This window comes from Gymnoscopelus microlampas (assembly GCF_963454915.1).
Source record: "Gymnoscopelus microlampas genome assembly, chromosome: 9".
In the NCBI taxonomy this organism is placed as follows: Eukaryota; Metazoa; Chordata; class Actinopteri; order Myctophiformes; family Myctophidae; genus Gymnoscopelus; species Gymnoscopelus microlampas.
In genome coordinates this window covers 51,517,351-51,544,238 of record NC_139946.1, presented here as the reverse complement: position 1 = coordinate 51,544,238, position 26,888 = coordinate 51,517,351, and the positions used below count along the sequence as shown (strand labels likewise).

Genomic DNA, 26,888 nt, shown 5'->3' with positions numbered 1-26,888 from the left:
GAGAACCAGTGCAATAATAGATAATGTAATGACATGAACACCCTCCATCCAGCAGGGGGCAGCGAAGAGAAGGGTTTCCCACTACAGGAAATCCTGCCTTAGATCTTCTTACGGTCACTCGTTTGTTCGGTACGTGCAGGGTTGCCATGTCCGCTTATTATAAGCGACTTTGGGTTCCTTTTTTCTGTAAGGTTGCTTGTAAATATTGGTTGTTGCGGGTTGCGTTTTTTTTAATCTTGTTTCTAAAGTGTAGTTGCTTATTGTTTCCTAATGTTGTTTAAACCAGTGACTCTCTCAAACATTTTCATGCCAAGGACCCCCAAATTAATTAATATTGATTAATATGTCTGACAGACCCCCATCTGAAAATATTTTATGCCAGGGACCCCCATACAAGATTTGTGTTATTAAAATGTTACAAAAAATATTCCAGTTTTTCTTCCACATCTTGCAGATCTGCTATTTTCAAATAGGTTTAAATGGGGCCCGGGGCTTGTTGTTTTCATAGACCTAATTGCTTGTTTCTCTCCCAAAACGTGGCAACACTGCCCATGTGGTGTTACACGTGATATTGTTACCGGGTTGTTGTCAGAGACGCAAAGTCAAAGAAACGGTTTGTTTTATGATGCAAGAACACAACCGGTACAATCACACTATAAATGCTGGATTTATCTATTCTGGCATTACTTAATTGATCACAGGATTATATTGTTTAATTGTAGGACAGTGTTTTAGTTTAATTTATGGGACATATGTTGTCTAACTGTGTGTTAAGTTAATTAAGATCACTGATTTGCACATTAATCAAGTCAGGTGATCATTAACAGATGATAGATCATCATAACTCTACTGAGCAACATTATGAAGGATGGATCATCTCACTGTCAGATAAACAACCTCTCTCCTGCTGCTCTACTATAACAACAAGTCAACAGGTTTTAATCTCATTCATTTCATTGAATTAATTAATTAAATACATTGAAACATTGATCATGCTGCCCCGGGCGGGTAAGGAGTTCCTGGTGCGGATCTCATTCTACTGGAGGCCATTCTTCCAGGGCAGGTCAGTGGTGGAAACATTTTTTTACTTAAGTAAAAGTATCAATACCTGCAATGTAGAAATACTCTGTTACAAGTGAAAGGCTGGAATTCAAAATTAAGTGCAAAAGTATTGGTATCAAAATGTACTTAAAGTACCAAAAGTAGAAAGTACTTATTATGCAGAATGTCCCATCTCACAAGTTTTCATGTGTATCATTTTTACAAAAATCTTTTCATTTGTACACTCTCAGTTACAGACCTGTAAGGGTCCCTTTGGAATCCCCCCAATGAACACTGAGGGCCCCTGGACCACACTTTGAGAACCACTCTTCTTGTTTAACATTGTAATGTCATTTTGTATTTGGTTTTAGTAAACTATATGAACTATCACAGTGATGGTAGTGTAATATGTAATGTTTTTGTCAGGTATCTGATCGTCACAAACACACTGAGCGGAGGGGGTATGCTGGCTCTGGGAGACTCCCTCCAGCAGACCCGCGAGATACGACGAGATGTGGACAAGGTTCGAGACTGGACACGCACAGGTAAAGAGGGGGGGGGGGGGGCATGCTACCATTTTCGGTGCTGGTCACCTTATCACCGCGATGGTTTGAGATCTACAACATAACGTCACTGAGCCGCGGTGATAAGGTGACCACCGCTCATTCTGACACATGTCTCTGCTTTTACTGTGTGACATCACCCTATCACCGCTGGCTCACTCCAGTGGAATTCCGGGCAGTGTGATTGGCCTAGAAGTTGTGTGGGCGGTCCGCTTGGTTTTGCTGTTCCCCCTCATTTTACCCCCGGCGAAAGACGGGGGACAGTGGTACCATCGGGGAAAAAAACGTCCTTGTAGATCTGTGTTTTTTGGGGCGAAAAACGGCTGCCGCGCCGCGACCATGTGAGAGAGAGAGAGAGAGAGAGAGCGAGCATCTGAACCAGAGGGAGGCGGGGTCAATCCTAAAGGACATCACCCCGACTATGAGCGCCTAGTATCCAAACCACCGTTTCGGTGGTCACCTCATTTGGTAGCATGCAGGAGCCTTAAAGGGGGGCGCATGCTACCATTTTCGGTGATCACCTTCTCACCGCGGTGGTTTGAAAACTACAACATGACGTCACTGAGCCGTGGTGATAAAACTACAACATGACGTCACTGAGCCGTGGTGATAAAACTACAACATGACGTCACTGAGCCGTGGTGATAAAACTACAACATGACGTCACTGAGCCGTGGTGATAAAACTACAACATGATGTCACTGAGCCGTGGTGATAAAACTACAACATGACGTCACTGAGCCGTGGTGATGAAACTACAACATGACGTCACTGAGCCGTGGTGATAAAACTACAACATGATGTCACTGAGCCGTGGTGATAAAACTACAACATGATGTCACTGAGCCGTGGTGATAAAACTACAACATGACGTCACTGAGCCGTGGTGATAAAACTACAACATGACGTCACTGAGCCGTGGTGATAAAACTACAACATGACGTCACTGAGCCGTGGTGATAAAACTACAACATGACGTCACTGAGCCGTGGTGATAAAACTACAACATGACGTCACTGAGCCGTGGTGATAAAACTACAACATGACGTCACTGAGCCGTGGTGATAAGCAACTCACCGCTCACCTCAACACATCTCTCTGTATTTACTATTTTTTATTTGTTTTCCTCAAAGTATTTCTAATATCTTGATATAAAAACTTTTAAGGGTTTTCATTAGAACAGGGTTTCTGTTCTAATGAGGGTTTCAGGGTTTCTGTTCTAATTAGAAGTGGGCGCTGTGACACAAGGCCAGGCGTGCCACAGAATGCTTTTGATAACATTTGGAATTTATCAATATCACTTCAGTTTAACCACTTAGAGCCTATACTTAGTAAAAACAGACCTAAGTTTGACGAATGTTCACCCTAGAGTAGTTAAATGTGAAGTATAAAGTTATTTTCAACCTGCCTTAACCCATTAAGACCGGGAACGCATCTGTGTCATTTAAGATTTTAGCTGTAACCATTATTTTATACTTTGGGCTATTCAAAAATAGCAGATATACAGTACAAGCTCATACTGTGCTGCGCTATGAGCTTGTAGATCTGCTATTCTTTTTGAAAAATCATGCACATTTGTGCAAATCTTTGAATATATATGTTTTTTAAAGCAAAACATTTGTAACTCAAATCTTTGCTTCTGGGCGGATCCTACAAATGTCTTCTAAACCCTAACAGTTTTCTGGGAAAAACGTATGTTGTCTCAAACCTTTTTTCATGTCAAGGACTCCCAAAATGCTGACCCTCATCTCAAAATATATTGTTCCAGGGACGCCCCAGAAGCAAAGATTTGAGTTGCAAAAAATAGCAGATCTACAAGCTCATAGCGCAGCACCAAGTGCTATTTTTTAATAGCCAAAGAAATAAAAAGAAAATGCACAAAAAAAGTGCACAAAAAACGTATTTACAGGGGTGACCTGAGCCAAAGAAGTTGTGCGAACCACTGCATTAAAGTACAGGTATGGTATTGGATGTGGTGAGAACCACTGCATTAGAGTACAGGTATGGTACTGGATGTGGTGAGAACCACTGCATTAGAGTACAGGTATGGTATTGGATGTGGTTATCATTGTGCTGTGCTCTCTCTCTCTCTCCCAGGGCGCATGTTTGCGGTGGGCTGCTCCATGGGGCCGGTGCTACACTACTGGTACGGCTGGCTGGACAGGTTCTATGTGGGCAATGCCCTCCGCACCGTGGGCAAGAAGGTCCTGGTAGACCAGCTGGTCGCTTCCCCGACTCTGGGAATGTGGTACTTTGTAGGTGAGTGGAAGAATTACATGTATGTATTGTAATAGTGTTGATTTTGACCTGAAAATTTTATTCAGTTTTAGTCATAGTCTTTTGAATCAAATTCCATTGAGTTTTAGTCATATTTTAGTCATCTGAAATGTTTTAGTCTAGTTTTAGTCGACTAAATATCATAAGATTGTAGTCGACTAATTCTACAGTTGATTTAGTCGACTAAAATGTATTTTGGCGGTGCCTTGATGCCGTCATAATGGCTGATTTTACACTTGGTTGCATGCTGAAAATAGCCGATCTACAAGCTCACAACGCGTCGCGCTGCGACACGTTGTGAGCTTGTAGATCTACTATTTTCTGAGCGTAACACCCGAGCGCAACCAAACATAAAATAACTTGCCTTCTAGTTCTACTGGATCTCTTCTCCACTAGTCTCTCCACTCGTCTCCAACATTTTAGTCTAGTTTTTATTTGTTCACAAAATAGTCAGTATACTCTAATAACATGCAGTAACAAATTCTCTAGTCTCTACACCGCCCTTCACACACACACACACACACACACTCACTCACTCACTCACTCACTCACTCACTCACTCACTCACTCACTCACTCACACGCAAGCACACACACTTGTATTACTACAGTATAGTTGTGAGGACATTTTAGGACAGTGTCTTCTTTTTTTCAAACAACCATTTCTGTTGTGAGGACCACAATGTCTATTTCTCAAACACTACTATACTTGGGGGAACGTTTGTCCCTCAAAAGTCTAGTAATACAATCACACACACACACACACACACACACACACACACACACGATTTGCAGAAGAATCAAAGGTTGCTCTGGAGAACGTGGGCGTGGCAACGTACGTCAACAACAGGCATTGATGTTGACCAAAGGTCCTGAGGGTCAAACACACACTTGGAAACACCAGGGACTTCACACACACACACACACACACACACACACACACACACACAGCGTCTTTTTATACGTTGAAGACACTCCCTGCCTTTCTTACACAACGTTCCTTATCGCCTCTTATTGCCCCCAGGCCTTGGCTCTCTGACGTACGGCCATGTGTGTTTATTGCAGGTATGGGTGCCATGGAGGGACACGGTTTATCTAAAGGATGGGAGGAGTTCAAAGACAAGTTCTGGGAGTTCATGTTGGTAAGAAGAAGACCTGGTGTTTTGGGTGGGGGGGCTGGGTGGAGGGGACGGGGGGGAATCAGGTTCAACAGCATACCATGTGCACTCTGACATCACCTTGTTTGAATCGAATGCTCAAAAGCAAATATGGTTGTTTCCCCTCTCTGGTGTTGGCCTCTCTCTACCTGTCTCTCTTTTGGCTCTCTTTGACTATGAAAGGTTAACCCAGGGGTGATGCAACTTTGATGATGGAGAGGGCCACTATATTTCCACACTCACTCCAGAGGGCCACATTGCATATACTGTCTCTCTGTATTTTAACTTTTTTTGCCAGTCTATGTCATACAAAAGTGGCAAAAATAGCCGATCTACAAGCTCAAAACGCGTCGCAGCGCGACGCGTTTTGAACTTGTAGATCGGCTATCTTTGCTATTTTTTTTATTGGAAACCAGATTTGTTTTGGTGCTATTTTTTTAATGGAATCCTGAAAAGTGACATTATTATTTAATTTCAAATGCATTTATTATACTTATGTTAACTTTATGAACTTAAATACAAATACACAGGACGTGAAAAAGACAATTACATTTTACTACTAGTCATTAAGCTACTAATATAGACGGCGGGTCTATATTAGAAAGTGGGTCATGTTTGCATGTTTGGAATTGTAGCAGCTGTAATCAATAATATATCAGTATTCCGATATTAACCTGCGGGCCGCATTAAGTGAAGGTGGGGGCCGCATGTGGCCCCCGGGCCGCCAGTTGCCCATGTATGGGTTAACCAGAACCTTCCATAACCTGAAACGTTCCATAATCCATGAAGTTCAGTGATGTTTCTTTTGTTTTGTTTTATATTTCCATATTAACCACAACCAACCACCCTTGAAGGAGGACTTACGTCATTGAAGAAAAAAAGAAATGCATGATGTAATAGTACTGTCTGATGACGTAACATAAAACAAACAGCGTTCTCTGTATCTCTCCATTTCTCTCTCTCTGTGGCCCGTTTGGAATAGTTTTCATAGTTTGAGAATCTGGATTTAGAGGAGTGCCTTCAGTGGCAACTGATGATTGAAAATTGATGAGAAGAATGGGTTTTATTGGTAGAGGCCCTTGTTCAGTGAGAGGGAAGAGACTTGCCTGTGTCTTTTTTAAATGCCAGTCGCTGCTGTGTGAAGTCATGCATCTAAAAAAAGACAGAGGTAGTCTTCATAAGATGGAAAGTTCTGAATTCAGCTTGTGGGCACCTTAACACGATACTGCCAGTGTTACAATCCTTTGCCTTTCCCCATGTTGTGTTTTTTGAATGTTTAATTTGTAATGACGCTTGTTAATTTGCACTTTAAGCCCATACAGCTTGTAGTGACAGCTCACTCCATGGATGTACACTCGAGAGGCTGGTTGACAAGGCTACGTGTGACAGAAGGGCTTCAGACTCAATGTACTGTAACCGTTTCCAGCCGTGAACCCCCTTAATAATCATTTGAACTGGGGACCCCCCACCCTGACAGGCACTTGGAATTGTAGGCGTTACATTTACTTTGACTCTGTTCCACAGATAAATATTGTGAAAATGCGGGGCATTTTGTGGGCTTGTAGTTCGGCTATTTTCACAATGTTTGCCCCTTTCTTACGTAATATTGGACAATTTGGCCATTTTGGTATTAAAAAGGTCCTAAAAATCATTAAATTGTCTATAGAAATGTGCAGATACCCTGTATAGACTTGTACTGCATGTTGGTTACTGTTGAGTGAGAAAACAATGTTGCACATTAAGCCAATTATCTGGGGACCCCCAAAATAATTTGGGGACCCCCCCTGACCACTGCTGTGGTGTACCAAAGACCCTCAGCGTACACTGCTTTTCTCAAATGTATGTTATAAAACATTGAGCGGTCACACCTAATGATCAAATATATGTTTTTACAATCGATGTAACATTTTCCCTCCACGGTCAGATATTATTGTCTCCGCCAGGCCGAAAGGCATTGCACCCTGTCCGTCCGTCCGTGAACAGCTAATCTCCGGCACCGTTGGCTTGATCGCAGCCACACTGTGCACACACACTCCCTGGATGCCAGAGCAGAACCTCTGCCCCAAATCTTTCACATGGGACTGTTATAGCGCCACCAGGAGGCCGCTTTATTTATTTGACAGCCCTGCACAGGTCTGATTCGTGTGTTGTGTGTGCAGGCTGACTGGTGTGTGTGTGTGTCTTGTGTATTAAAGTGTGTTGTTGTTGTGTGTGCAGGCTGACTGGTGTGTGTGTGTGTGTGTGTGTGTGTGTGTGTGTGTGTGTGTGTGTGTGTGTGTGTGTGTGTGTGTGTCTTGTGTATTAAAGTGTGTTGTTGTGTGTGCAGGCTGACTGGTGTGTGTGTGTGTGTCTTGTGTATTAAAGTGTGTTGTTGTGTGTGCAGGCTGACTGGTGCGTCTGGCCGGCTGCTCAGGTGATCAACTTCTACTTCCTGTCACCAAAGTTCCGCGTCCTGTACGTCAACACAGTGACCCTGGGCTGGGACACCTACCTGTCTTACCTCAAACACAGGGTAAGACCTGTCTGTCTGTCTCTCTGTCTGTCTGTCTGTCTGTCTGTCTGTCTGTCTGTCTGTCTGTCCTGCACGTCAACACAGTTACTGATTGATTGATTGAATACTTCATTAGTCAGAAATGTAAACAGCACGTGGTACAGTCAGACAGGCTAAAATGATAACACAAAAAAGTCCTGGGGACTTGTTTCCAGTGTGGTCCTATGTATTCAATTCATCAACATAGCATACACAAATAACACTATAATATCTCTGCTGTCCGGCAGGAACGAACTAACTCCAAAATGTCAGCTAAACCAGCTAACTTTAGCAGAAAGTTTGAGGATCCAATGGAGTTTGAAACTTTCCGCTAAACCAGCTAAGTCCACCAAAGGGGGGTGGAGTTAGCTGGTTTTGCTGACTCCAGGCTCCACCCCCTTTGACCTCCAACCTCATTGTGAGCTTGGAGGTCCATTCAGCTGTTCTTATCAATGATGAACAAAACCTCCTAACTCCACTTTTTGTTTTGTTTTTGTCATTTCTGAAAATACCTGCCCTTTTGGTCTCCTCTCCTGATGGATGTTTTTTCAGGCCAATTTTGAAGGAAACCAGTGATTCACATCCTTTAATGGATGGTGTCAGGGCAGAGTAGTAGAATGAGAATTTTCCCATGTTTTTCCCATGTTTGTTCTATCTAAATGTGGGTGGTACCCAGATCATGGACGCTCCCTCTAGTGTTGTGGCTGTGGGTGTCACTCACTTTGGAGAAATAGTTGGACATGTATAATGAGGGTATTGAGGACCACTGTCCCTGAGCTGGGAGATCTACCTGTCTATCTGCCTCAAACACAGGGTAAGACCTGTCTGTCTGTCTGTCTGTCTAACACAGAGTAAAAGCCCCCCAGTTAAGAACAAACATATGTACTCTATATCAGTGGTTCTCAAACCTTTTCATGTCAAGGACCCCCAAAATGATATGTATTTGGCCACGGACCCCCATCTCAAATATGTTGTTCCAGGGACCCTCAGAAGCAAAGATTTGAGTTACAAATGTTGGCTTGAAAGAATATATATTCAAAGGCTCGCACAAATGTTCACGTTATTTCAAAAATAGCAGATCTACAAGCTCATAGTCACTATGAGCTTGTAGATTTTGGTTCTGTAGATCTGCTATTTTTGAATAGCCAAAGTATAAAAGGTTAAAATTATTGTGATGCTATATTAACACATTTTGCTGGGGACCCCCTGGAACCCCCCCCAAGGACCCCTAAAGGTCCTTACACACCGGGGCGATTTTTTCGTGCGAATAATGCGTTTTTTTTTTAAACCTTATAAAGTCAATGGCTCCGTACATGGAGCGAAAAAGCGTATTTTAATTATTCGGAACGAGTCCGAATTTTGCGTATATTCGCTATATTCGCCGGTATGTAAGGACCTTTAGGACCCCACTTTGAGAACCAATGCTCTATAGCATGGGTTTTCAACTGGCGGTCCGTGGACCACTGGTGTTCCGTGAAGGTATGGCGTTTGGTCCCTGACCATGCATGTAGTAATGTAGGAAAGTGAAGATTTGTATTTTATTTTATTTTATTCTATGGACCACTAGTTACAGTGCAGTAAATGACCTGGTGACGTATAATGACAATGCGTCAATGGTGCCAGGTACTGGGAAGTCGGACGTCAAGAACTTCCACAGAAATGGGAGTTAGAATCTCAAAGGGAAACTGTACCGGTTTGCCTGGTTGAGTCACCATTATTAGGAAATGCGCCCATAATCGATCGCATGTGTCTGCTCATGTATACAGTAGATACATTGCAATGAATCAGTTAACATGAGTTTACTATGAAAGGTTAAGAGAACAGAATAAGGGCAACCATGGGAAAGGAATATATCAGTGGTTCTCCATCTTCTTTTGACCACTAGCATATCTCAGTTAAATAATAGTTAAGGGCTCGATTTCATTCACCTCGCATTAACAAATTAAATTAAGCCCTTAACAGTCATTATTTTATTTTAAGCTTTTCCCCCCCACACCACGCCCATATCCCCCCTCCCAACACAACAGCTAGTGGTCCCCAGAGGGCGGTGGTCCCTGGCTCATAATCAGTTGAAAACCCCTGCTCTCTAGCAATGATTAACATCTATTTGACACTTAATTTTAACAAAAACATATAACTTACGCCACCTTTAACCCATTAAGACTTGGAACTCATCTGTGTCACTTTAGATTTCTTTGGCTATTCAAAAACAGCAGATATACAAGCTCATAGCGCGGCACTCGGTGCCGCGCTATGAGCTTGTAGATCTGCTATTTTTGGAAAAATCGTGAAAATGTGTCGAAATCTTTGAATATATATTTTTTCAAAGCAATTTTTTTTTACTCGAATCTTTGCTTCTCTGGGTACAAAATATTTTGAGATGGGTGTCCGGGGACTAAAGGGACTGTTGTCTATGTAATGACGGTTATCGGTGGTTTTGTTTGACAGGATGACGGACCCCCCGCTGAGCCCGTGTTGGCAGACGGCAGCGTGGAGGTCAAACAGGAAGCCATGGAGCCGCCAGCAGCGCCACCACCCAATCCCCTGGAGGAGAGCGTGCAAGAGGGCGGGACTTCCTGTATACCGATGAGTCACTCGCCAAGATAAAAGGCTGTGTTTGATCATTTTATTTATTTGTCTAGTTTTGTTCCGGTCCTCTGTACTGTGTCATTCCTCCAACACCCAGCTCAGGGAGCCAGAGTTGTTGCACTGCCTGTGAAGCCTGAAGCTTAAAGGGATATTTCACTTTCAAAAAAACTTTTGGTGATTTTATCATCTACTCCAGGGGTTCCCAAAGTAGGGGTCGCGACCCCACTTGGGGTCGCGGGAGACTGACGTGGGGTCACGAAATTATTTTGGGTTATAAAAAAAAAAAAAAAAAAAAAAAAAGTTTTTTTTTTTTTTTTTTTTTTACTTTAAATTCAACAGACTGGATGAAATACCATCTAAAATGATCACAAATGGTACATTTTACCATTTTAACACATTACAAATGCACACCGAACGTGCAAGTTTATGTGCATAAATGACCTCCAGGTTTAGGTGGGGTCGCGAGTCAATTTCCGCCTTATTTTGGGGTCGCGGGCTGAAAAGTTTGGGAACCCATGATCTACTCAAGCCTTTGTGAACCCCCCAGACAGTTTTTAAGTTGCTTGATTCAGTATTTAGATATTTGATATTCATTTTATCAGACACGCCCCCTTCCTATACAAACCCATTGTAACTTCAAACTCCATTTTAAACATGTTAGATTCATCAAAAACACCCGTCCTTGGTTCTGGTGACTCACCCTGCCCTCCTAATGTGTGAGGGGGCCGTGTTTTTCCGAGATTTCTTTTCATTTATTTTATTGAAATTTTTGATTGTATTTCATTATTTTAATTTTCCCAAAAAAATATTATAAAAATAAATGAAAAAAGTAATTGAAAAAACATGGCCCCCTCACGTATTAGGGGGCCGGTATGAGTCACCAGAGCCAAGGACGGGTGTTTTTGATGAATCTAACATGTTAAAAATGGAGTTTGATGTTACAATGGGTTTGTATAGTAAGGGGGCGTGTCTGATAAAATTAATATCTAATATCTAAATATTGAATCAAGCAACTTAAAAACTGTCTGGGGGGTTCACAAAAGCCTGAGTAGACGATAAAATCACCAAAAGTTTTTTTGAAAGTGAAATATCCCTTTAACTTATATATACTCTGTACTAGCGCCGTTGGTCAACGTGGGGTCCGGGGACCACCACCAGAGGCCCAAATAGTCACTTAGAGCAGTGGTTTTCAACCAGTGGTCCGGGGACCACCAGTGGTCCTTGAGGGAGTACCAGGGGGTCCCCCAGCTAAATTAGTTAACATTAGCGTCACAATCATTTTTAACCACTTAGCTTTGGCTATTCAAAAATAGCAGATCTACAAGCTCATAGCGCGGCACCAAGTGCCGCGCTATGAGCTTGTAGATCTGCTATTTTTGAAAAACCTTAAAAAAGTGTGCATTATCTTTTGAATATTTATGTATTTTTTAAAGCGAAAATTAACTGATATCTTTGCTTCTGGCGGTCCCTGGCGCAAAACATTTTCAAATGGTGATCCGCTGCCAAATGTATAACAATTTAGGGGTCCTTGGCATGAAAAAGGTTGAAAACCACTGACTTAGAGGTCTGTGAGAGAGTGCAAATGGAACCAAACGTAAGGGTCTTATTACCGTAACCCATTAAAACCCAGAAAGCGTCTGTGTCATTTTAGATTTGAGCTATATATTATATACTGTAGCAACATACGTTTTTCAGAAAGCTCTTAGGATTTAGAACAGTGCTTTATAAATAGCAGATGTACAAGCTCGCAGTGACACGTGTCACTGCGAGCTTGTACATCTGCTATTTTTTTAAAACATCTTCTCTTCTGGCACAAAACATTTTCAGATGGGGGGGGTTCGCGGCCAAATAATACATATCATTTTGGGGGTTCTTGCCCACGAAAAAGTTTGAGAACTACTGATTTAGAGCAGTGGTTCTCAAACTTTTTCATGTGAAGGACCCCCAAATTGACACTTATTAGCCCGCGGACCCCCATTTGAAAAGATATGCCAGGGACCCCCCATAAGAGAATATTTTTACGTCTCTAGCGGTGATTCTCAACCATTTTAATTTCAAGGACCCCCATTTAATGACATTTCTATCTCTGGGACCCCAATTTATATCCTAAAATCAGTGATAATTTAACTCAGAGAGTGTACAAATGGAACCAAATGGACCCGTTAGGGTCCATTTGGTTCCATTTGTACACTCTCAGAGTTACAGACCCATAAAGGTCCATTTGGTTCCTTACTATCCATCATTTAGCTGGGGACCCCCTGGAACTCCCTCAAGGACCCCTGGGGGTCCCCGGACCCCACTTTGAGAACCAAGGATTTAGAGGGCATTTGTAGAATCGACCCCAGGTCATGGGTTAGGGTTAAAGGCCGTTTGTACCCTCTCAGTTAAATTCACACTGAGGAGTTTACAGTGACTGAGGTCACAGAGAGAGAGAGAGACAAACAAAAGATTGGTAAAGAGAAGAAACAACAAAGTGATGAAATGGGGGTCCGTGGCCTAATGCATATAAGTGGGGGTCCTTAACGTTGAGGATCACTTAACTAAACTATACCGGAACCCTTATCTACACTGTAAAATGTGTATTTAACCCCGAGCGTGTACGAGTTACAGACCCGTGTCCATTTGGGCCAAAAAGAGCAGATTTCCAAGCTTGTGATGAGACGTGTTGTTAAGCTTGAAAATCATTTATTCTCTGAAAGCACTGCCATTGTACTACAGAATATAAAAACGAGGCTTGATGCTCTTTTCTTTAACGCTGCTTGACCTCAGAACGACTTAGAATGTGCAGTCATCATGAGTTTATCATGACAAGGTTGCTGGTTCAATTCCCAGCTCATTTGGGATAAATCTAGACAGGGTAACATAGACATAGTATTACTGTAATAGAGGATTGATTGTCAATGTTGCCGCCATATTGGCAAATGCAACGTGCCAACTTGCCTTTTGTTCCACAAAAAAATCCACAATTTTAATTTAACCAAGTATCCTGTATAATAGCATGTCTATGTCTGACGTTTGTTTTTCGTTTTGCGTTGCAGTGTGACGCCTTGAAAGCTTGTAAATCAGATATTTTTTTGACAATGTTTAACTTTTTTATTGTTATCAAGGCATTTGGTAAAAAAACAAATATTGAGACATTTCATTTTGTCCATATCGCACAGCCCTAGCTGTTAATTTGTATCACATTAGCTGTCATGTGCTTTAACATGTAATCAGCTGTGACATTGTACTAATGTGCCAATTAATCTCCCTTTAATCCTCCATTTGTAAAGTCACTGGGAAGAGTTAATGCATGGCATTGATTTAATCTGCATACCAGAATCATACCAAGTGCTGCAATCCAACGTCAGAGTTAATTTATTTGATATTGCACAAATCTCATTTCATGAAGACTATTTAGAATTTTGGTATAAGAAAATGTTTCTTTTTAAATGTGCTGATGAATATCTTATGGACCAAATCAACTCTTCATTTGAAGAAGTTTTCTTGAGTGATTGTGTACGTACTGAATATCGTTGTTATCGGACTGAATCTTCATGAATATGAGTCTTCATATCTAATTATTTTATGTCTTTTTGTTTCCCTATTTTTTTTTGTTGCTGGTGAAAATTGAAACTTTTTGCAAATTGTTTAAACTTGTCACCTCAATGACTTGTTCAAAATAGGGAGGCCAACAAGTTGAAAGTGGTTAAGTGTGTCTGTGGTCTTTGTAAATATTAACAACAAGAGTTTGTGACTAAATGACTACATTGGATCCATTGGAAAACAGGTTTTTATTTCCGTTTCCTGAAAAGTATCATTCTCGGACATACAAAGGTTTCCACCAGACATTGATTATATTCATGGTATGTTGGACATGCATACAAGTACAGTACAGTATAAACGTACTGTAGTTAATGTGAGACGATATATCGGCTCAAACTAATCAGTTAACACAATTAATTTCAGTCTGACTGTACTCTAGCCCGTTAAGACCTGAGGCCATTCTTAAAACATTTGTAAAATAAAACGTTTTTTGAAAAAAAAAATTAAAAAAAAATCAAGATTTTTCAAAAATAGCAGATCTACAAGCTCATAGCGCGGCACTCAGTGCCACGCAATGAGCTTGTATATCTGCTGTTTTTGAATAGCCAAAGAAATCTAGAGTGACACAGATGCGTTCCAGGTCTTAATGGGCTAGTCTAGTCTCAACTATTCCAGATTATTCCATAATCTCTGAATGCTACATAGAGTAGCTACGCCTCCTGAATGACCAGAACAGATGTCATCTGTTAATCATTTCCACTCACAAAATGACATTTTAAAATGCATTTATTATTATATATTTGAATTTACATTTCTGCTGAGCAGCAGTCTTTTGCGTCGACTGGTACTTGATTTACAGAAGGACACATTTACGCGACTGCATACAGTATGCGAAATGGAAGTGAAGAGAGGCTGGACATTCTTGGCATTTTCAGTGCTTCATTACACAGATTGTATGACAGAAGCATAAAAAATGGTGTGAGCCAACAGTCTATCTCCAGAGACTAGGACTCATCCAGTCATGGAAAGTGTGCACTTGTTTGTTCATGTGAGGCCACAAATGAAACCGTCAGTGCATTAACCACTTAAGACCTATTTTAAAAAAAATAGCCCATCTACAAGCTCACAATGCGTGTGGATCTGCTATTCTTTATATTTTTGAAAAACGTGTTTCTTTACTTTTTATGTCCATTTTCTTTATATCATTACATGCCTAAAATGTGGATGCCAGGTTGAACATGGTTAAATAAATGCAAATGTGAAACATACAGTATGTGATTTGGACAGTGTCATTATTTCAGTGTGTTGTAGCAGAACTATGTCCAACACCACAGTACAGTTGAGTAAACAGTCAGTTGTTCAAACATTGACTGAGGTGCTTTTCATATTTCATACTCCATGATTATGAAGAGAACACACCTCTATGGTCACTCACACACATCCTGCTGTACAGGATTGTGTGTGTGTGTGTGTGTGTGTGTGTGTGTGTGTGAGACGTGTGACCAAGTGATATCAGATGTACTGTATTGAGTGTGTGTGTGTGTGTGTGTGTGTGTGTGTGCGTGCGTGTGCGTGTATTAGGATATGATCATTTCCTCGTCACCATGCCGGCAGCAATACGTCTCACTGTGCTTATGTGTGTGTTTTTAGCCGTTCTCTCTGAGGGTAAGACAACGTTTTATATTTAATAGTTTCTGTTTAAAGCATGTCAAACATTTGTTTTAACATTTGCCTAAACGGCGTGTTAAAAGTCCTGTGCAGCTGATGCAAAATTATGCAAATGGAGGAGAGCTCAGCTCGACAGCATAACCTGTAAGTGACGGCGTGGCAGGTTGATCCAAGAAACTCCAACAATATTTAGTATTCATTCTACGGGACAATTAGTTTATAGCAGTGGTTTGTTCTCAAGTATCCTTGAGGGGCTTTCAGGTGGTCCCCAGCGTAAATATAAACAGTGGAATCACTTGGATGTAGTGTAAGTAATGTTAAATAGCTCTATATTTTGATAGTAACCATTGTTGTAGACTAGAGTGTTCAGTAGCAGGGGGTCTCCCTGTCTCTCCAGCTCTTTAGACATAAAATTCTCAGGGGATACCAATTTCTCCAATCAGGAGAGAGCTCATACAGGATACAGGGTAAACAAGAAACACAAAAATGAGCAGACAGCATTGGATCTGTAACATAACATTTAAGCTGGTAAATGGGTACTCTCTCATGATCGGATGAAATTGGCAACTCACCTGAACATTTATTGTCTGTTTACACAGTATTAAAGAGCTGGAGAGACGTGGAGACCCCTGTTACTGAACACTATAGCAATTAGTACTATAAAAAGAATTTAAGCTTTAACTTTTTAACAGCATTTTGTTTTTTTTACCTTTAATCCCTATAAACTATGTTTGCCAAGATTATACAATATTTTTCAAAAATAGCAAGTCTATACAAGTTCACAATGCTCCACATCCAGGTGCATTGTGAACTTGTAGATCTGATATTTTTGAAAAGATTTGAATAAGACTTAAGTGGTTAAGATGGAATAATTTGTTGTTTTTTTGTTTTAATGTTTATTAGAACATAGGCAACCTATAATCTTAGTTGATGGCTCTGTACTAGGTAAGCTTGTTTTTCCCTCTACATCAAATCCCTTCGCAATCTCTTCGTTGTGAGCTTGTAGATCTATTTTCGGCAAAGAGATTTGGTGTAGAGGGGAATCCTTGCAGACCTAGTTTAGAACCCTGGGGGACGCCCAGAGAAAACAAGACAACGAAACATGTTTTAGGAAAGTTTCAGATCTTTCCTAAAACATGCCTCCAGGTAGAAGTGAAGGTTGTCGTCAATATTTAAGATGTAAGTCAATATTTGTTGTAGGAAGACATGATGAACCTGGCATGAACCTCATTGTTTGTCTGATGTGTCTGATTAACAACGGTCACACAACACACACACACACACACACACACACACACACACACACACACACACACACACACACACACACACACACACACACACACACACACACACACACACACACACACACACACACACCTGTTAACAACCTGCTCTGCCTGGCTGGCAAACAGAAGTTAGAGCCAAGATGTCTGACCACACAGTTAATAGAACCTCATCATCCTGATAGACTGACGATGTACAGTTATTTGTTTAATCCATATAAAATAGTAAATGGTGCATTTATATAGCACCTTTATCCAAAGTGCTTTATAGTGTGCATTACATTCACTCATTCACAGTCACAGTCACAGCCATCATGTACACTCAGATGGCTGAGGAAACCATGCAAGGCACCAACCTACTCATCGGGAGCAGTTATGGGTTCAGTGCCTTGCTCAAGGACACTTCCACATTAACGCAGGGAGATTTAGATATCACTGGTATTTGTTTTCACAATAACTCAAGTATCCTGGACAAGTATATCGTCGCCGTCTCCATATTTCCCTGTAAATGAATGGCCTACTTGATTATACAACAGCGCCACACAAATGCATCAAAAGTAGCAGATCTACAACCTCGAAACCTCGTCGCTTTTTGCCATTTTTGAATTTGAATCCTGAAAAGGAACAGTTTTGGACTTGGCGGTTTCCACCCGACAGAGACGATATTTGACCAAAATAATAAAGGGACTGGAAGTGCACCAGAAATGTATTTATTCATTTTAAAGTTAACGTTGTTGTTGTTGTTCTCCAAAATATCCTCAGCGCTAGGAGTGCTGCAGCATTAGTTTTGGATTGGTACTTTTGTGTTTTTGTTTCAAATCGCAGTTCTACCAGATCATAACATAGAGACAGACCAGAGGTTTAGCCAAAAAGACTACAAAAATGAACGAATGACCCAGTTTGAATGCAATGTTTGACACTTTGAATCTGTGTGCTTCCTGTGCAGACACATCCACATCCACCTCTCCAGTGGCGGCCTCCATCCTGACCACACTGACCACAGCGGGCAGCCATGACACCTCCAAAGTGTCCGCCACCGCTGGTGTCACCTCTGTAGAAACCAAGGCCTCCAGCCAGTCAGTGACTTCTTCTTCTGCTGCCTCCTCCGCCCCTCCAAAAAGCTCTTCTTCCTCACCAACGCCAGGCCATTCTCCTCCTGTCCACACAACACACACACAGCTCACTCCTAACGACACAGTAGGAACAACAACAAACCACACGTCCACTGTGACCCACAGCCCCCCGCTGACGCACCGACCCAATTGGACCTCCACTACTCAGGCAAGCACTGCAGGTTGTGTACCAATTATTATTTTTTAATGCGATATTCAATCACTTTCAATTCAGTATTTCTACAGGCATGGCTGGTTTTGCTGGGGTGATGGGGGGTTATTATTTTTAAGTCCAGTGTTTTTTTATCTCCGCTTCTTGTAAGACTGAATTAAATATAGATTGGGAAATATAGACTGTCTGATACGTTCGCAATTTAACAATTAAATAAACAAATGTACATTATGTTTACCACATTAAAGCTGCACTATGTAACTTTTCCTCTTCTACCCCGGATTTGAACCCGTTTTCCTGCTGGGTTAATAGAACCTGCCTGCTTGCTCAGGGGATAAATTCAATCTTGACCTTCAGGTCAAAATTCGTGTCAGATCTAGATCCAGTGTCTAGGTGACACATGACCTTTGACATGATCTAAATGTCTCAATAGAAGAGCATGGAGATCTGCTTTTTTGACGAATATTTGCCTAACCTTAACCCTAACCTTAACCCTAACCACACAAACACTATGCCTAACCATAACCTTAACCCTAACCTTAACCCTAACCACACAAACACTATGCCTAACCCTAACCTTAACCCTAACCACACAAATACTATGCCTAACCCTAACCTTAACCCTAACCTTAACCCTAACCACACAAACACTATGCCTAACCATAACCTTAACCCTAACCTTAACCCTAACCACACAAATACTATGCCTAACCCTAACCTTAACCCTAACCTTAACCCTAACCACACAAACACTATGCCTAACCATAACCTTAACCCTAACCCTAACCCTAACCACACAAACACTATGCCTAACCCTAACCTTAACCCTAACCTTAACCCTAACCACACAAACACTATGCCTAACCCTAACCTTAACCCTAACCACACAAACACTATGCCTAACCATAACCTTGTTTGATTGATTTTGATAGAATACTTTATTTAGAAGATTTGCAGAGAAAAAAGCACATGGAAGTACAGTTTACAATACAAGGTCAGCTAAAATGGATCGCTCAAAAAAGCCGCAATGGCTTGTTTCAAACGAGATCCCCATGTACTCAATTCATGTAGGAATTAACCTTAACCTTAACATACAGTAACAGAAACTATGCCTAAACCTAACCTCAGTACCATGTCCGCCTGGGGAAAAAGAGAGTCCGTAACTTACGTGCACACCCACACACACATCAAGAGTTTATTAGTCTTTATTTGTCCCAGATGGATATTTAACTGAAGCTGAAACTGAAACTGAAGTCTGTTCAGCAACAAGAAGTCAAAGTTCTGTATCTCCTTTTCCAGATGGCATGGTTGTAAAGTGACGGTTGAGAGGATGATCAGGGTCATTTATTAGTATTGTGAGTAAGCGTGTGATAGCTTTATCATTCATATCAGAAAGTGTGCATGGGTGTGGGAACTGGGAAGGTCAGGGAAGGCAATGCAATGACGTGTTTCTACACAACACATAGAAACATATCGTCTCTGTCGGGCGGATACCTGTCCAAAACTGTGACTTTTCAGGATTAAGAAATAGCAGATCTACAAGCCCAAAATGTGTTTCGAGCTTGCAGATCTGCTACTTTTGATACTTTTGTGTGACGCTGTAGTATGATCAAGTAGGGCATTCATTTACCAAAAAAAACACAACAAGTTAAAATATGGAGATAAGAGGGTTCTGCCCGACAGCAACGATATCTATTCACATGAGCGCAGTGTGACCCAAGCTGGCATAATGTCGCTCTCCTTGTGAAAAGGCCTTTTAAATCATTAAAACCGGGAAAGCATCGTGTCATTTTAGATTTTAGCTACTGTATATATATGGCAACATACGTTTTTCTGAAAACTCTTAGGATTTTAAAGGGTGTTTCTTTTCTATTCTTTTTTGGAAAAATCTTTAAAGTTTGTTTTTTTAAAACACAAATCTTCTCTTCTGGGGGTCCCTGCTGGCACAAATACATATCAATGTGGGGGTCCTTGGTATGAAAAGGTCTGAGAACGACTGATTTAGAAGGCATTTGTAGGATGGGCCTCAGGTCTTAATGGGTTGATACAGTAACACAGTGCTGAATACTGGAGGAAATGTTGGTAGGATTCCAAGGCCCCTGGCCCTGGGGCAGACGCAGTTAGCTCACAGATGCCACGGGTTAGTGATTTATTTAGCTGATACTTGGGTGTATTTGGGGTTTCAGAATGCATTATGCAGAATGTACATTACTTATTAAGAGATGACAGATGAAGTTTGTCAACTTCTTGTGGAGATGAGATGAATCATATAACGTGTGTCTGTGTGCGTGCGTGCGTGCGTGCGTGCGTGCGTGCGTGCGTGCGTGCGTGCGTGTATGTGCATGTGTGATGCAGGTGTTCAGCCTGCTGTGTTCAACGCGGGGCTGATAACCGTGCTGTGTATCTTCTTCATCGTGCTGGCTCTGGGTCTGGTGGTCTGCATCATAAAGACCGTTCGATCCCGGAGGAACAGCTTTGAACGGCTCGAAGACGTGCCAATGGTGAGACGTCTGTTCCTGTTGAGACACATGATACTTATATTAATAGTACTAATACCGGCTGTGGAATGCCCTCCCTCACCATCTGAGAGCAGAGGTGACTCTGTTAAAAGGGGACTAAAAAGCTTTCGTTTTAACGAGGCATCTGCCTAGAGATAGACTTATTGATGCCTTTTTGTGTCTTTGAACTTGAAACTTTTTCTTAGCTGGGTATAGTTGATCTGAACCATTGATCTGAATTGTTTTTATTATGTTTTATCTATTTTCTTGACTTATGCCATGTAGCACTTTGATAATTTTGTAAAATATAAAGTGTGTTACAAATAAAATGTATCATTATCATTAATAATAATATTACTAATACTAATTACTTGACCCCTAGCATCCTTATTCTGGGTGCATACTGCATACCGTGAAAATAGCCAATCTACAAGCTCCCAACGTGTCACATGGTGACACAAATAACATCTCTACAGAATCAATCAAATACATTCACCATAAATGATTTAAACTTCTGGTTGTTTTCCTTTGAATCTTTTTCAGGACAAAGTGAGTGAAGAGTCTCCGATCACCCATTACTCTAAATGAGAAGGAAGGATTCACCACAAAGCTACACCAGAGCTGATGGTTGGACCTTGTGTGTGTTTGTTGGTTTGATTGTGTTGTTCTGGGGTTTATATTAGTCAAGATGACTGAAGGGATTGTGTTGAAACATTAGATACTCTACTGTCCAACACCTTCTTACTGTAATGATACAACAACAAACCTTGTTTTTCCTCTCTAGCACTCTACTTGCACATTGCACTGTAACATTAAAACCACTTAAAGCGGCATTATGTAACTTGTTTAATGAATTAAAGGTAATTTTGGGTGGTTGTATTTTGTAGACATCAGCGATGTCTTTTCTTTCCTTTTTGTCTGCCATGCTCTACAGACAGTATGTGGCTGGCTAGCCACACACACACACGCACGCACGCACGCACGCACGCACGCACGCACACGCACACGCACACGCACACGCACACGCACACACACACACACACACTATTATGCTATTATGTTTATGCCCCCCCACCCTCCCTGTCTTGAACGTTAAGCACTTATAAATACCAAATAAGTACTCATAGTTTCTAATAATTCAAATCAAAAGCAACATTCCAATGGCAAGTCCCACAACTGCTCTGTTTTAACTGTGACCTTTCACCTCTGTTCTTGCCTACTTGTAGCTGTGGTGGAGCCGGTTGTGACTCACAGGCTGTTGAGCTTTCTGTTCTCTGTCTGTCTTTGCCTGTCTTTGTCTGTTTTTTGTTTCGTTTTTTAATCTTTTTTTTTTTACCTGTCGCTCCCTCTACAACAGTGTGCTATGTACACACCCTGCGACACTTCATATAGGCTGGCCACAGCTCTGGTCACACACCCGAATATATGTCTGACGTCACATGCCCATATGTGGAGATTAGGTTTGGTTTAGGCATAGGTTTATTTGTGATTTTTATGGTTCACATAAAAGCTAAATTGTAACTTTACCAGATTAAAAAAATATTTAAAAATCAACCATAGAGCTCATTTAACTTATATAAATAAAAACATTAATCTGATCAGATTTTAAAAAGTTTAAACATGTTAGCGAGAAGTACAGTTTTGAGGTAGGCCTACTTTTTCTTTACTGGAGTATTTCTAAATATTTACAGATATAAATGATTACATTATAAAACATACATTAACCACTTTAGCCCTATTTTATACCTAGGCTACTTGGAAACAGCCGATCTGCAAGCTCACAACGCATTGCATCGTGATGCAGATCTGCTATTTTCAAATATTTCAGTACTTTTACTTGTGGTACTTTATAAGTACATTTTGATACCAATACTTTTGTACTTTAACTCAAGTACATTTTGTATTCCGGACTTTTACTTGTAACAAGAGTATTTCTCCATTGCAGTATTGCAGTATAAACATTAGAGTACTTTTTCCACCACTGTCCTGCAGATGTGGCAGATGTGGCAGTGAGACACATGGTCTTCTCAGCTGATCCCACTATCCTGTTAAGAAGCCCGTACCCCTTCAGCACTGATGAATATGTGGCAGTGATAATATGGAGCACACACACACACACGCACGCACGCACGCACGCACGCACGCACGCACGCACGCACGCACGCACGCACGCACGCACGCACGCACACACACACACACATTGACTGGTGTATATTCCTTGCACATCGTTCGTCTTTCTCCAGCATTCACTGCTAGATAAGACCTGCAGATAACCTGCTAGCAACACTTCAGCCATGTGTCTGTCTGTGCGTGTCTGTGTGTCTGTGTGTGTGTGTGTGTGTGTGTGTGTGTGTGTGTGTGTGTGTGTGTGTGTGTGTGTGTGTGTGTGTGTGTGTGTGTGTGTGTGTGTGTGTGTGTGTGTGTCCATTACACTTGGGGGGGGGGGGGGGGGGGGGGGAGGGAGAGAGAGAGAGAGAGAGATTTAGTGAACCATCTGGCCAGGCTGTGGTATTTTTTTCTTCCTTAGATAGATTTGGAATGTTCTTTCTTTATTTTCTCAAAGTTATTTGATTGATAAAATATAGAAGCAAGAAGGGGTAGGATTAGATAGAACTTCTTCCTATGCCCTTTTCATGCACTCTGGAGTTATTTGTATTTTTTTCCTTCTTTTTTTGGATTATGTTCATTTTAAGTATTCTTTCTCTTTTTAACTGTGTCCAAAATAAACAACCCAAATACAAACAATACAAAAATAGGCTACTGATAAAGACTCTAAGTCAGCAAACAGCTCATAAGTCATTCTCTGTTTCTGTGTTTCTCTGTCTATCTATCTGTCTGTCTGTCTGTCTGTCTGTCTGTCTGTCTGTCTGTCTGTCTGTCTGTCTGTCTGTCTGTCTGTCTGTTGTCTGTTGAAAATAGCCAATCTACAAGCTGACAATGCTTTGTGTTGCTTTGCGACACGATGTGAGCTTGTAGATCAGCTATTTTCAAAAGATTTGTATACATTTTGAAAACTTGTGAAATGGGACATTCCAAAGCGTAATGAGTACTTTTACTTTTGGTTTAAGTTAATTTTGTTGCCAATACTTTTGCACTATTACTCAAGTACTGTACATTTGGAAGAGAGAGATCATGCTACCTTCATTAATTATAAAACAAGAATCCATGTACGGTAATCTGTATTCAGTGAAACTGAAAAAGAAGCTGAATGTGTTCCTGAGAGATTAGTAAGTGTCTGGCTCCATTCCACAGAGCAGACCCCACCCTGACTCATGTGGCTCCAGCTCCGTCATGTTGTCATTGCTGCACTGCGTTTACTACGGCTGTCAAAACCTTATGAATGAACAGAGCCTGGTTGCCTAACAACGAACAACAACAGCCAGCCAATCACAGAGCGAGCCGCCTCCTGCCGGGCAATGGGGAAATTAGTGTATACGTCAAGTACTGTACTTATTCTACTTAAGAACAAATTTGAGGACTTTTTTTTACTTTACTGGAGTGTTTCCAATTTTCAGTACTTTTACTTCTACTCCATTACATCTCAGAGGCAAATATTGTACTTTTACTCCACTACAATTATTTGAAAACTTTAGTTACAGTTATAGTTTAACATACATTACATAATTCAGCCCTATACTTTTCGCCCATTTGAAAATATCTATAAGCTCATTGCTATTTTCAAAAGATTTTTATACATTTATTCAACTTGTGGGATATTCTGCAAAATGAATATCTACTTTTGGTAAATTTTCATGCCAAATACTTTTGTACTTTTTGTCAAGTAAATTTAGAATTCCAGGCTTTGACTTGTAACAGAGTATGTCTACATTGATTGCAGTATTGATACTTTTTACTAAAGAAATCGAGTACTTTTCCCATAGACTTTTCCCAACCAACCACTGCAGTCAGAGCGAACGTCCCGCCGGGCGATGGGAAAATGAGTGCCAGCGTTGTGTTTCCATTGAAACGTTTCCTGGGCACCACGTGACCCACGCACGCCGTCGTCCTGACGTCACCCTCCTCCTCTCGCTCGCGCTCCTCCTCAGACTGAAGTCTAAAGTAATAAAAGTTTAGTGTGATAAAATGAGGAGTTATTATGTTTACTCACACTTTATGACAACTGTGGACAAAAGCAACAACTTCACCTCGAGGAGGCTTTGTGTGTGTTCTGGAGGTGAGTAAAGAAAACAACAACAATAACAAACTTTTCTCTCCGTTTGATGAATAATTGCAGGACATTCAATCAAACTTTGTAGCCGCTTCACGGCTTTTATTTTTAAAGGACGAAAATAGCAGATCTACAAGCTCACAACACGTCGTGGAGCGACGCGTTGTGAGCTTGTAGGTCTGCTATTTTCGGTGTTGAAAAATAAAAGTTTGACCATTTTGGGACATATTTCGCCTATAATTGACCTGGCAACCACATTTGAGTCTAAAATGGACTAAAATGTGGTTGCCAGGATGGAAGGGAAGTGGTTTAGATAAAGCAGCATAAATCAGTATGTTAATTAATATATAATATATATATATATATATATATATATATATATATATATATATATATATATATGTGTGTAGGCCTAATTTAACAACAAAATAGCCTGACAAAATTTGTTTGTTGCAGTTTTGTTTTTTTCTTTCCAATAAGCAGCTGTCATGTGAGTTATTAAATGCAGTGGTGTACAGTAACTATAAGTACATGTAAGTACTGTACTTTTGAGGTGTTTTTTACTTTACTGGAGTATTTCCAGTACTTTTACTTCTACTACACTACATCTCAGAGAATATTGTACTTTGACTCCACTACAATTATTTGAAAACTTTAGTTACTTTGTAGATTTTGATTATTATTACAAAACCTACATTAACCACTTCAGCCCTATATGCATTTCGGCCATTTGAAAACAGCAGATATACAAGCTCACAATGCATCGCAATGCAACGCATTGTGAGCTTGTAGATCTGCTATTTTCAAATGTTTTTTTATACATTTGAAAACTTGGGGAAAAGGGACATTCTGCATAATGAGTAGGCTACTTTCTACTTTTGGTACTTTAAGTACATTTTGACACTTAATACTTTTGCACTTTTACTGAAGTAAATTGTGCTTGTAACAGAGTATTTCTACTTTAGTAAAAAATGTGAGCACTTTTTCCACCACTGATTTAAATGAAAGTGTCACTTTTATTGTTACAGATGTTCACTTCACTTTTCAGTGTGACCTGACATTATGTAGTGTGTGCAGTAGATCTGCAGTGCAAGCTCACTGTCTGTCTGCTGGCACAAAGTCTTTTCAGATGGAAGGTCTGGACTGTGCAAAAATACATATTCATTTGGGGGTCTTCGATATGAAAAGGTTTGAGAGGCACTGTTGTGTCTTGTTTTAGTGGCAGAGCAGAACACGGAGGCTTTATGACTTCTTTGTATAGAAATGTGTTGTTTTAGATGAGTTGGAACGAATACAGGAGAACTGGGCACTTGTAGGCTGTACTAAGTGGGGCCTTTATGGCAGGTATAGGCTATCTTTGCATTGCCATAGATAGGACCAGTTCTTCAAGGCGGTGGTTAACTGTTACATCATAATGTACATACAGTAAGAGTCTAACGTGATGTAATGAGCCTCGTTAGGCTCCTCGGGGCATTGTAGCAGCATTAGTAGTACTTCTCAGAAAAACAAAAGCAAAACCAGTTCTCTCAAATGCCTAGTCCTTCCATTTCTCAGGAACTATAATGGCATGATTGGAACGGTTCCCTGGGGGGCCCACACAAACGTCTACTTTGCATGTAGTCCAGACCAGACCAGGCATGAGCAGTGTGTTGCCAGATTTAGTTTTGCGAGAGCGGAACAAGCAACCAGAGGCCTATGGGAAAACGAGCCCAAAATAAGCAAGCAGTGTCTTTCAAACTTTATTGTCTAATGTTGTTTTAGAGCAGTGGTTCTTAAACATTTTCATGTCAAGGACCCACCGAATTAAAGTGTTTTGCCAAGAACACCCATCTGAAAATTGTTTTGTGCCACAAAATTGTGCCACATCCTTTGAAAATAGCAGCTATTTTCAAATGGCCGAAGTGTATACAGGGCTGAAGTGGTTAATGCATGTTTTGTAATAATAATCCAAATCTACAAAGTAACTAAAGTTTTCAAAAGAATTGTAGTGGAGTAAAAAGTACAATATTTGCCTCTGAGATGTAGTGGAGTAGAACATTTAAAATACTCCAGTAAAGTAGAAAATCCTCAGATTCCTGTACTTAAGTACAGTACTTGAGTACATGTACTTATAGTTACTTTACTCACTGGTCATGGGTATAGCTTTTATAATTTCAATGGAAATGACATCAGACGCCGCTGTGGGCTTTGAAGCGAGATAGAAACATGACTATTATAAGAAGCCTTTCACCACCAAACATAAACACACTCTAAAACGGGGTCCGGGTTGAATTCCTGCCGCAGGCTTTATGAATAATAATATC

At 40.8% G+C, this 26,888-nt stretch overlaps 2 protein-coding genes across 2 annotated transcripts; both read left to right on the top strand.

Moving 5' to 3' along the window:
• The first annotated feature begins 610 nt into the window (after positions 1-610).
• mpv17l2 (MPV17 mitochondrial inner membrane protein like 2) lies at positions 611-11,436 on the top strand. Its single transcript, XM_084065733.1, has 6 exons — positions 611-1,063; positions 1,468-1,586; positions 3,702-3,863; positions 4,946-5,022; positions 7,421-7,549; positions 10,016-11,436. The coding sequence occupies exons 1-6, from the start codon at positions 993-995 to the stop codon at positions 10,172-10,174; spliced, it is 717 nt and encodes a 238-aa protein (XP_083921859.1). The 5' UTR covers positions 611-992; the 3' UTR covers positions 10,175-11,436.
• A 3,813-nt stretch (positions 11,437-15,249) lies between these two features.
• Positions 15,250-21,265, top strand: cist1 (colon, intestine and stomach enriched 1). Its single transcript, XM_084067125.1, has 4 exons — positions 15,250-15,346; positions 17,582-17,929; positions 20,275-20,420; positions 20,961-21,265. Exons 1-4 carry the CDS (start codon positions 15,286-15,288, stop codon positions 21,003-21,005), a joined length of 600 nt encoding a protein of 199 aa, XP_083923251.1. The 5' UTR covers positions 15,250-15,285; the 3' UTR covers positions 21,006-21,265.
• The last annotated feature ends 5,623 nt before the right edge of the window (positions 21,266-26,888 follow it).

Excerpts from the sequence above, each read along its gene's own strand:
- cist1 (XM_084067125.1), top strand. The coding sequence starts at position 15,286 with ATGCCGGCAGCAATACGTCTCACTGTGCTTATGTGTGTGTTTTTAGCC. Across the intron at positions 15,347-17,581 it reads TTTAGCCGTTCTCTCTGAGG|ACACATCCACATCCACCTCT; the intron begins GTAAGACAACGT and ends CTTCCTGTGCAG. Across the intron at positions 20,421-20,960 it reads GGCTCGAAGACGTGCCAATG|GACAAAGTGAGTGAAGAGTC; the intron begins GTGAGACGTCTG and ends AATCTTTTTCAG.
- mpv17l2 (XM_084065733.1), top strand. The coding sequence starts at position 993 with ATGCTGCCCCGGGCGGGTAAGGAGTTCCTGGTGCGGATCTCATTCTAC. Across the intron at positions 1,587-3,701 it reads TCGAGACTGGACACGCACAG|GGCGCATGTTTGCGGTGGGC; the intron begins GTAAAGAGGGGG and ends TCTCTCTCCCAG. Across the intron at positions 5,023-7,420 it reads AGTTCTGGGAGTTCATGTTG|GCTGACTGGTGCGTCTGGCC; the intron begins GTAAGAAGAAGA and ends TTGTGTGTGCAG.